An 11021-nucleotide genomic window follows, 5' to 3' on the forward strand; every position below is an offset into this window, starting at 1 on the left:
GTGGGTGGGTGGATGGATGGATGGATGGGTGGGTGGATGGATGGATGGATGGATGGGTGGATGGATGGATGGGTGGGTGGGTGGATGGGTGGATGGATGAGTGGATGGGTGGGTGGGTGGATGGGTGGATGGATGGGTGGATGGATGGATGGGTGGGTGGGTGGATGGGTGGATGGATGGATGGGTGGATGGATGAGTGGATGGGTGGGTGGGTGGGTGGGTGGATGTGTGGATGGGTGTGTGGGTGGGTGGGTGGATAACAGACTGATACACAGCACACGACCCACTCTAACACTGAAGCAGCATGCAGCCGTGAACAGGTGAGGTCTCTGACATGTACCCAGCATGCCGGAACCTTGTGCACATTGTGCTCAGTATGAGACCAACACAGAATGGACTCCATGATAGAAATGTCACGTCTGTCTAGTCGGTGGACTCAGAGCACTGGGTCTCCCCTGTCCACCTCCCCCCTCAGCATCTACCCAGCTGACCCTGCCTCCAGGCCCCAGCGGTACTCGCCAGCGTCTGCAGAGCAGGCGTGAGCAGACGGTAGAAATCGGAGTTCTCCTGCTGCAAAAGGCGTGTGAAACGGATGCCCCGTAGCTCTGCTGTGTGCTCCACGTGGACGCCCTGCGCAGAGAGGAAGGCTGCGGACAAGACCGGTTCCTGGTGAGATGGCCCCACTGTGGGCTTGGGCTCAGTGCCTCCTGCAGCTGCCGAGCCTCCATACACCCAGGAGACCTGACTCCCCTAGGTTGATCAGCATTGCACCTTTGCTGAACTCTGTGGACTCAGCCATCTCTCAGCCTCTTTTTATTCCTTTGAAGCAGGGTTTTGCTCTGTAGGCTGTGGTGGCTTGGACATTACAAAGGTCCCATCCCAGCTGGCACTGCCTGTGCCACCATGTCTCCTAAATGGAGTTTCTGACTCCTCAGTTTCCTCCACTCACGAGGCTGGCACATGAACACTGTGGCATCAGCGTATTTAAGACCAACATGTGCCTCTTAGCAAGTCCAAACTGCAGACAAAAATTAAGTTACAGGGTGGAGAGACAGCTCAGCAGTTTGACTTGGTTCCTAACACCACTGACTCACAGCCTCCTGTGATAGCAATCCCAGTGCGCCTCGCACCCCTACTGGCTGCCGTGGGTACTGCATGCGTATGGCACTCAAGCATACAGGGGAGTAAAAAGCTCATACACAGAAATAAAATTTTAAAAGATTTATTTATTTATTACGAACACAGGATTCTGCCTGAATGTCTGCCTGCAGGCCAGAAGGGGAAACCAGATCTCATTACAGATGGCTGTGAGCCAACATGTGGTTGCTGAGAATTGAACTCGGGTCCTCTGGAAGAGCAGTCAGTGCTCTTAACCTCTGAGCCATCTCTCCAGCCCCAGAAATAAAATTTAAAAACAAAATCTGCCTGGTATTGGTGGTACATCCCTTTTATCCCAGCCCCTAGGAGGGGGGCAGAGGCACATAGATCTCTGAGTTCGAGGCCAGCCTGGTCTACAGAGTGAGTTCCAGGACAGCCAGAGCTACACAGAGAAACCCTGTCTCGAAAAACCAAAAAAACACAAATGAACAAACAAACAAAACCAAAATAACAGACTAGCAAACAGATAGAGTTTGAGTGCTGAGTCAGTCATTCCTCGGGATGGATTTGTGGTTTCATGGGTAAGGGAATCATCCCAATGGGCTGCGTCGCTCAGTGGGTGGAGCACTCTGCAGCAGGCATGAGCCCCGGGTGGTGCCATGGCGGTGTACACCTCTAGTCCCAGCACTTCGGAGAATGAGACACAGAGGTCAGGAGTTCAAAGTCACCTTCAGCAGTAAGAAAGAGTTTGAGGCCTGCGTGGGCTATGTGAGACACCTCTCTCTCTCTCTCTCTCTCTCTCTCTCTCTCTCTCTCTCTCTCTCCAGGGTTTCTCTGTGTAGCCCTGGCTGTCCTGGAACTCACTCTGTAGACCAGGCTGGCCTTGAACTCAGAAATCTGCCTGCCTCTGCCTCCCAAGTGCTGGGATTAAAGGCGTGCGCCACCACCGCCCGGCTCTTCTCCTTCTCAAAATAAGAAAAGTCCTCAAAAATCATCACAAAGGTTTCTGTGCCAGGTGGACTGACAGGAAGCCCTCGAAGGGGCGAGCATAAGGGGCGATGGGAATGCTACTGTGTGTGACAGCACAGCCACTAGGAGGCAACAGTCAGCCACGTCAGGCTGCAGTAACCCAAAAGGTCCAGAAAAGTTTTAATAAATATTAATATAGTTGGGAACTGTAGAGCAATTATCAATTTATTGTTTTTTTGTTTGTTTTTTTGGAGACAATTTATTCTTTTATCTTTTTTGGTTTGGTTTTTCGAGACAGGGTTTCTCTGTGTAGCGCTGGCTGTCCTGGAACTCACTCTGTAGACCAGGCTGGCCTCAAACTCACAAGCGATCCTCCTGCCTCTGTGTCCTGAGTGCTGGACACTAGAAAGTTGCCCAGTTTGTGCCCATTATCATGGTCTCACAGAATAACCTTGCTAACAGGCTGGCTGTGGCTGAGCCTAGCCCCTCACAGAGGGACCCCTAAGCCACTGTAGTCCTGTCTGACCTGGTTGGCGGCATCCTCCTGCTGCAGGCTCCCTGGTGCAGCCTCAGGGAGTTGTCAGAACTGACACGTCTGTTCACTCCCTATCAGACCACAGGGCCAACTGCTTCCCCCGAAGCCCCTTCCCACCCACCGGACACACTCCTGGACCTCTGAGCTTGTCCTTGCCGGCTGCCGGTCTGGCTGGAAGACTGGCCCTTTGACACTTGGGATATCCTTTTGCATGGTCCCTAGCCTGAGGACCCAGGTCTTCCTCCTGCCACTTACCTGAAAGGACTCCCAGGGTCAGGATGGCCATACTGATGACCCCCACTGCAGTGACCACCGTTCGACAATAGCCAGAGTCTGCAGCAGGGACAGGGACATCCTTTGTCACCTCTGGTACAAGTTGTAAGTCCGGTGCAGTGGGCATCATGGCTCAGCACATGTAAGCTCCAGCTAGACACCTGCGAAAAAAAGGGAGAAAGGGGGCTGGAAAGGTGGCTCAGCGGTTAAGAGCACCGACTGCTCTTCCAGAGGTCCTGAGTTCAATTCTCAGCAACCACATGGTGGCTCACAACCATCTGTAATGGAATCTGATGCTGTCTCCTGGTGTGTCTGAAGACAGCAACAGTGTTAGTCATGTACATGAAATAAATATTTTTAAAAATGGAGAAAGGGTTTGTCTGACCTTCAGTCACACCTGGCCTGCAGCCGACAGGAAGGGAGAGGACAGGACAGGCCTAACCTAGCCACTGTCACCCAGTCTCTCTAGAGTGCTAGGATGAAGGATCGATCCAGAAGCCAGAAATAAAAATGTCATGAGCACTGAAGTGTGAGAGCTGGGCCAGCGGCCGGAGCACTGCTGCTCTTGCAGAGGACCCAGATTTGATTTCCAGTGCCCACACTGTGGCTCGAAAACACCTCGAAGTCCAGTTCCAGAAACTGGTGTCCCCCTGGCCCCCGAGGGTAGTGCACTCATGTGTACACAGACTTTAACTAAATATTCCTAAAACGAGACTGCCCAGGTGCGTGTGTGTGATGTCTCACGAAGTTCTGTAGCTGAAGTTTGTCCCTGCAATACTTGTATCAGACTCCAGGGCGGCAAACCTTTTTCTTTTTTTTTTGAAGCCATGTCAGTGCACACCTGTGATTTCAGCACTTGAGAGACACTGGCCAAAGGATGGCTGTGTCTTTGAGGCTAGCCTGGGCTACAGAATGAAGTCTGGTTTTTTTGTCATCAAAAGAAAAAAATTAATAAAACAAATACATAGAGGCTGTACTACAGTTCTGAAAGGGTCAGCAGTTTGGCTCAGGGGGAAGGGCGCTTGCCGACAAGCCTAAGGAGCTGAGTTTGATGCCCCAGACCCACCAGGAAAGAGAGACCTGGCTTCTGCAGGTCACCCCCTTACCTCTGCACACACTTGGGCCCCATGGGTTTCCCCTCACTCATCTTCGGGAAGCCCAGTCCCACATTTGCCGAGGTGTTTTGTTTTTTCCTAAGCCTGTCCTTTCCATGTAGCCAAGGAAGTTTTAAAACTCACAATCCCATCAACACAAGATACTTTTTTTTTTGGTTTTTCGAGACAGGGTTTCTCTGTGTAGTCCTGGCTGTCCTGGAACTCACTCTGTAGACCACGCTGGCCTCGAACTCAGAAATCCACCTGCCTCTGCCTCCCAAGTGCTGGGATTAAAGGTGTGCGCCACCACCGCCTGGCCACAACACAAGATACTTAATTTCATTTGCCAGTGTAGTGGTGTACACCATCAATCAGCACTCAGAGACAGAGGCAGGAGGATCTCTGTGAGTACCAGGCTAGCAAGGTTCTATCAGGGACCAGGCCTCAAGAAAGAAAGAAAGAAAGAAAGAAAGAAAGAAAGAAAGAAAGAAAGAAGAAAGAAAGAAAGAAAGAAGGAGGGAGGGGGGGGGGGGGGGGAGGGAGGGAAGGAAGGAAGAAAGAAAGAAAGAAAAGAAAAGAAGCTGGGCGGTAGTGGTGCACACCTTTAATCCCAGCACTTGGGAGGCAGAGGCAGGCGGATTTCTGAGTTCGAGGCCAGCGTGGTCTACAGAGTGAGTTCCAGGACAGCCAGGACTACACAGAGAAACCCCGTCTTGAAAAAAACTTAAGAGAGAGAGAGAGAGAGAGAGAGAGAGGTGTAACCATTTCATTTCACTGATCTCATGTAGCCCAGGAACTCCTGATCCTCCTGACTCCACCTCCAGATGCAGGGGTGATGAGCACACATTGTGCATTCCCCGAGACCCATGTGGACCCAAGTGGACCCTTTGCTAATCTTGGTATCCCAAGGCTGAGGCCAAGCCAGAGTGACACATCCTTAAGGGGACCTGTCTCTGCCTGAAATGGCCACTCAGATCCTCATGGCCACCATACACAGCAGAGGGAACAGGGCAATGGCCCAGCTGTGACAACACTTAGGTCTTTATTCTTACACTTGAGCTACAGAGCTTCTGGAGGAGAAACAACCCTCAATCTCTCACTGAAGTGAGAGACAGAAGCCACAGAGTAACACTGAAGCCCGAGGTCTGAGCCTCAGACTGCAGGGGAGACCTCCATGACAGTCACATGCACAGCATGCACACACACACATATACACACAGATATGCATACACACCACACATGTGTAAACACACATGCATTCATGCACACATGTGCACCCATGTCCACATGCACACACATACATATACATGTGTGCACACATGAGTATACATGCACATACATACACATGTAGAAACACTCAGGCAATACACACATGCATGCACACATGAGTGTATGTACACACACACACACACACACACACTGTGCTCATCCTGTCCCTGAGGACTTGCTCTTACGGAGCACAAAGCACAGAAGTGCCATTCAGTACTTTCTCTCTGTAGTAATTCTTGTGGAGCTGCCCTAGCTGTAAACACAGAGCCCGAAAAGGAACTGAGTCAACTCTGTGAACCTCGGGAGACCTGAGCTGGGGATACCAGGCATGGTGGCACACACCTGTCACCCCAGCATTCAGGAAGCTGAGGCAGGGGGATTTCTATGAATTCCAGGCAAGCCTGGGCTGCCAAGTGAGACATTGTAACCAAACATGAGGAGGAGGGGGCAGCTGCAAGGGCTTGGAACTCAACTCTGGTCCACAACAGGGGACCAGAACCCAGACTTTGGGAGGCCAAGTCTACCCTGACACTGAGTCTGTGAGAAGGGTTTGTTGGGGGTAAACATGGTATCTGTTCAGGAAGAGGTCACCTGAGCACTCTGTGCATCGGAGACACAGGGGCTGTACGGCAGTGTCCTCTGAATGGAGGTACTCCCTCCGGGGGACCGTTCCCTAAGACTCACAGACTTCCTGAAATCCCCATGGACTGAGCCAGGCAGCTGGCCAAGTCTTGCAGGGAACCCCACTGCCTTACCCACACTCAGTAAGCCACTCCAGTGATCTCACAGGTCGCCTAAGCATTCATGGGATGAATTCTGTGGTCTGTGGCTGGTGCCCTGTCTTTGCTGAGGCGATGGTCTCCCTAGGAAATGCTGAGTCAACAAGTTGGCCACTGAAGGAGCCACCCAGCAGCTACGAGTGTGCAAAGCCTGATGTGGAAAGCTGGCTGAGTTCTGAGCCTACAGCCACATGGACGAGGGATTAGCACAGACCAGTGAGCAAAAATCCACTAAATAATGTGCATGGATACCATATTTAAAAGTTGTTATTAGGGCCGGGTGGTGGTGGCCCACACCACAGGGGCTGGCGGATCTCTGAGTTCGAGGCCAGCCTGGTCTACTGGATGACAGAGAAACCCAGTCACAACAAAACAAAACAAAACAAAACAAAAGGTGTCATTAGGGACGACTGCAGAGATGGCTCAGCAGTTAGAACACTGGCTGCTCCTGCAGCCGATCTGGTTCAGTTCCCAACACCAACAGTCACCTGTGACTCCAGTTCCAGGGGATCTAATGTCTTCCTTGGGCATCAGACACACACGTGTCACACAGACATGTATGCAGGCAAAACACTAACACACATACAAAATAAATAAGCATACAATTTTAAAAAATGAAAAAATAAAACCAAGCCTAGGTGACAGGAAGGCTCAGCGGGTGAGGGGCTGTCAAGCCTGGTGGTCTGAGCAGGCAAGGGGGCTGTCAAGCCTGGTGGTGTGAGTCTGACCCCGGGGCCCACTTCTGGAAGTTGGCCTCTGACCACAGCCCAAGTGACACACTTCCACATAAATACACACAAATAAGTAAACATAGAATCAAGGAAAATAAAAAAATTAAAAGCCAGGCATGGTGCCATACACCCTTAATCCTAGCACTTCAGAGGTGGAGGCAGGAGAATTGGGAGTTCTAAGACATCCTCAGCTAGAAATTAAGTTTGAAGCTAGCCAGGGCTACATGAGACCCTACCTCAAAATACAAAGCAATTTTAGAAAGGGAGGGAGGGAGGAAGGAGGGGAGGAAGGAGGGAGGGAGGGAAGGAGGGAGGAAAGAGGGGAGGAAGGGGCTAGGGCTGGACTCCCAGGCACCAGAGGCTGAACTGTAAAGAGTTAGAGAAGGCGGCCTGAGGTAGAGGAGCCATGCAGCCAACAGCCACCCCACCGTGGGACACACCTAGCTTGCTTCCATCCAGAAAAACCCTGTATGCTCAGTGCCAAGAGCAGGCGTTGGCGGCCAGCCAAGGAAGGTCCAGAATACGGAGCAGGAGTAACCACCCACCCGAGCCAACCCTGGACCTCGGGTTCTCAGTGAGGCCCTGACAGACACATGGCAGCATGTGGCTGCTCTGGCCAAAACTGGCCGGGGCTTCTCAGAGAGCATGGAAATGGCACTCCAGAGCTGGGAGGCCTGGCACAGAGGCAGCCAAAAGCCCAGCCAGCCTCGGCTCTCTTTGAACTGAAAAGGATTCCAGAAGCCAGAAGCATGTCCCAGCCTCTCCTCATGTGGGCCCGTGAATGGCATTCTTGTAGGGATGTGGGGGCAGGGGGACAACTATGACCTCTGAATCTGGCTGTGCCCGAGGACCCAGCGTTTGAGAATATGTCATCTCATGGTCCTGAGCTGACGACTCTGAGGTAGGAGACACCCTGGTCCCTCAGGGCCCCTCTTGCAACACAAGGTCCTCAGAGTGAGGCAGGAGTGGAGTGCACTGCCAGCTTTGAAGAGGGAGGAGGGGCCCAAAGCCAAGGCCATCGAGGCCTTTGCCTACTGAGATGGGGGATCTGGTTCTCCCTAAGGCTGAGAGGGAGCAAGCAGCCTTGCCCATTTGGGACTGTAGCAGAGAAAGGTCTGGTTCAAGTGGAGGGTTTTTTATTTTTTGTTTTATCTATTTTTTTTTAACAGTCTGTAGCCTAAAGCAGCCTGAAATTTGTGATTCTCTTGCCTCGGTCTCTGGACTTCTGTGAGCACAGCTGTAATCTACCACACTTGGCTTAAAGTAGCTCTTGTTGTTGAGAAAGGGTTTCTCTGTGAGGCCCTAGATAGTCTTTAGAACTTGATCTATAGACCAGGCTGGCCTCAAACTCAGGGATCCGCCTGCCTCTGCCTCTGGAGTGCTGAGATTAAAGGTGTGCACCACCACTGCCACCAGGCTGAGGGATCCCAGTCTTAAAAACCAAAGTCAAGCGGTGGAAGACAGGAGTCAGAGCTAGTCAACACATGGGGTACTCTGTCTGCTGACTTGTGTGCCAGGAGAGGGCATCGGATCCCATTGCAGATGGTCATGAGCCACCTTGTGTACTGCTGGGAATTGAACTCAGGACCTGTGGAAGAGCAGCCAGTGCTCTAACCACTGAACCATCCCTCCAGCCCCTCCCCATGGCCCCCCATGATGGCTGCTCTGGCAAAGAACTTTTTTTTTGTTTTCTTTTGTTTGTTTGTTTGTTTTTTGTTTGTTTGGTTTTTTTTTTCGAGACAGGGTTTCTCTGTGTAGCCCTGGCTGTCCTGGAACTCACTCTGTAGACCAGGCTGGCCTCGAACTCAGAAATCCGCCTGCCTCTGCCTCCCAAGTGCTGGGATTAAAGGCGTGCGCCACCACCGCCCGGCGATAAAACTTTTTATAACAAAACAAGGTGTCAAGCAACTGAGGAGGACACTTGAGGTCAACTTCGCCTTCTACACATGAACACCAGCACCTGGACACACAGAGAGTTGAAGGAAGAGAGACATGGTGGCCACACCTGTCATCTCAACACTTGGGAGACGACCGCAGGATTACTGAGGGTCAAGTGCAGGCTGACCTAGTTAGAATGAGGCCTCACCTTAAACAGAAGCATATACTTGGGCTGGGGAGACAGCACAGGAGAAAAAAGGTACCCAACAACCAGGGTTCCATCCCCAGGAGACAGCCAAGTATCCAGAGCTGTCCCCTGACCTGCACATGCTTATGGGCACACATGTACACACAAAATAAATGGATTTGACAGAGCGAAGGCCACCAACTCTCCCTGCTTGTGGTCAGACCATCACTTTGTCTCTCTGCCGCTTAGAGACAGTTCTTCTCTAACAAGTGGATATTTAGACTTCAGAAAACATTGCCAGATAGAAGGTTCTAGAAGATTCTCCAAGCCAATAATCTCAGGCAACAAAAACATTTTCTGGAATGGGTTTTTAGTCTTAATGCTTTCAGGGACCAGGGGTGGCAGCAAATGAGACACAGAGTGGGCGGGAAGAGAGCAGAGAAATGGGAGGGACGCCATTACCATTCAGAGGTGACCTTGAGCCATGGCATCCCTGGCACATGCTTACAAAGGTATCAGCTGCTTGAGGGAGATGTAAGAACATCACAGACACACTGACCCATAAATCAGGAGCTGGAGAAATCTGCTCTCTGACAGTCCAAGGATGGCCACAAAAAACTTCAAGAAGGTTCCTCTGAGGTCCAGACCACAGCTAACCAGAGCTAAGTTACAAGTGGTCAGGTTGGTGTCTGAGCAGTGACACCTTCTGCTGTATCCCAGCATCCTCTGAGAAGCAGAAGAGACTCAGGAGACTGAGGCATGAGTCTTATGAGTTTGAGAACAGCAAGACTGCATAAAACCCTAGGGCTCACAGTCCCATGCTAGCATAGCATGCAGAAAGCCCTAACTCCATTCTCACACCACAGAAACCATGGACTGGCACACGCCTGTCTTCCCAGCACTTGGGAGACAGAGGGGTTGAGGCTAAATGAATGGATATCCTCAGACAGCCACAGGAGGCTAGCCTGGGCTCATGTCTGAGACCCTTTTCTCAAAAAAGAATTGAAAGTCTCAGCTGTCACTTCAGCTAGGGGCAGCAAGGCGACACAGTATTCGTTGACAGGGTTGTCCAAGTCATCCCAGCCTGAACCTCGAGCCAGGATATCCGATTAAACTCTTCTTCACCTGACTGCTGTGGTGACCAGGGCTCACGAACGAATCTCGGCTTCCTTGAATGCATGAGGCTGGAAGGCTGTGGACAGAGCGCCTCGGTGACTTCTGTTTTCAGCCTCTTAGGCACTCCAGGGGAGTCTCAGTTTTTGGCCAGCTTGTGCTCCATCCCACCCTCAGCGTTGGCAGTGTCAGCTCTGCAGAGTCTAGCAAGCGCCAGGCGAGGAGACGAGAGGCAGCAGCTTAGTAAGCTAAGACATCAGATACTGCTAGGAGTGAGGACCACTGGGCAGTCGCCCCAGCACTCTCATACCCTAACACTGCAGTCTGGGGTCACAGAGGCTGTGGAGGGCTGGCCTAGTTCATGATCACAGCCCCTCACTGGGGAATTCTAGACAGGTTCTTTGTTCACAGTTCCTGCCCTGTTTTAAATTTTTACTTTGAGATAAACTCTCATGATAGCCCAGGTTGGTCTTGTACTCCCCGTTTCTCTCATCTCAGCTCTTTGAGTGGCTGGGGTGACAGGCCAGGCCACCAGCACTCCTATCCTGGGCCCTGCCTTTCTCCTCAGCTCCCCCACCCCCACCTGCCCCATCCTGGCCCCAATCATGAAGTAAATCACTCAGCAAGCGTAAAAGAAACTCAGTACGCTTGCTGCTTCTCTATCTCTCTTTTTGTCTCTGGCGTTTTTTGTTAGCCTTGCAGGGGAGTGGATGTTTGGGACCAAACCATTGATGCGACCTTTAAGCTGTCAGGACTAGAATGTGCCGGCAAGAAAGAGAAGCCGAGGATGGCGTGGGAGACACAGGCAGCTGAGAGACACAGTGGGGGAGGGTGTGTTAGAGCTAGAGACTCAGAAATGGAAGATGCCCACAGCTCAGGAAGGGTGTTCGGAAGGGCCTCAGCGTGATGACTGTCACCCCTATATCTGCCCTTATCATTCTCCCTGTCCCTGTCTGTGTCTGTGTATCTCTCTATGCCCTATTTGTCTCTATTTTTTGTCTGTCTGTCCCTATCTGTCTCGACGTGTCTCTGTATCTCTATGTATGTTTCTCTCTCTCTCTCTCTCTCTCTCTCTCTCTCTCTCTCTCTCTCTCT

General features: G+C 51.5%; 1 protein-coding gene across 2 annotated transcripts in view; it reads right to left on the minus strand.

Annotated features, from left to right (window-relative positions):
• Tmprss9 (transmembrane serine protease 9) overlaps window positions 1-3005 on the minus strand; it is a 24248-nt gene extending 21243 nt beyond the window's left edge. For both annotated transcript variants that reach the window (XM_028771639.1, XM_028771638.1), the window contains exons 1-2: window positions 2858-3005; window positions 520-647 (exon numbers count right to left, since the gene is read on the minus strand). In XM_028771639.1, the coding sequence (XP_028627472.1) occupies window positions 520-647; window positions 2858-3005 (276 nt within the window). The remainder of the gene's footprint in view (window positions 1-519; window positions 648-2857) is intronic.
• Between the last annotated feature and the right edge of the window lie 8016 nt (window positions 3006-11021).

The sequence above is a fragment of the Grammomys surdaster genome, unplaced genomic scaffold (genome assembly GCF_004785775.1).
Source record: "Grammomys surdaster isolate TR1022 unplaced genomic scaffold, NIH_TR_1.0 209, whole genome shotgun sequence".
Taxonomy (NCBI): domain Eukaryota; kingdom Metazoa; phylum Chordata; class Mammalia; order Rodentia; family Muridae; genus Grammomys; species Grammomys surdaster.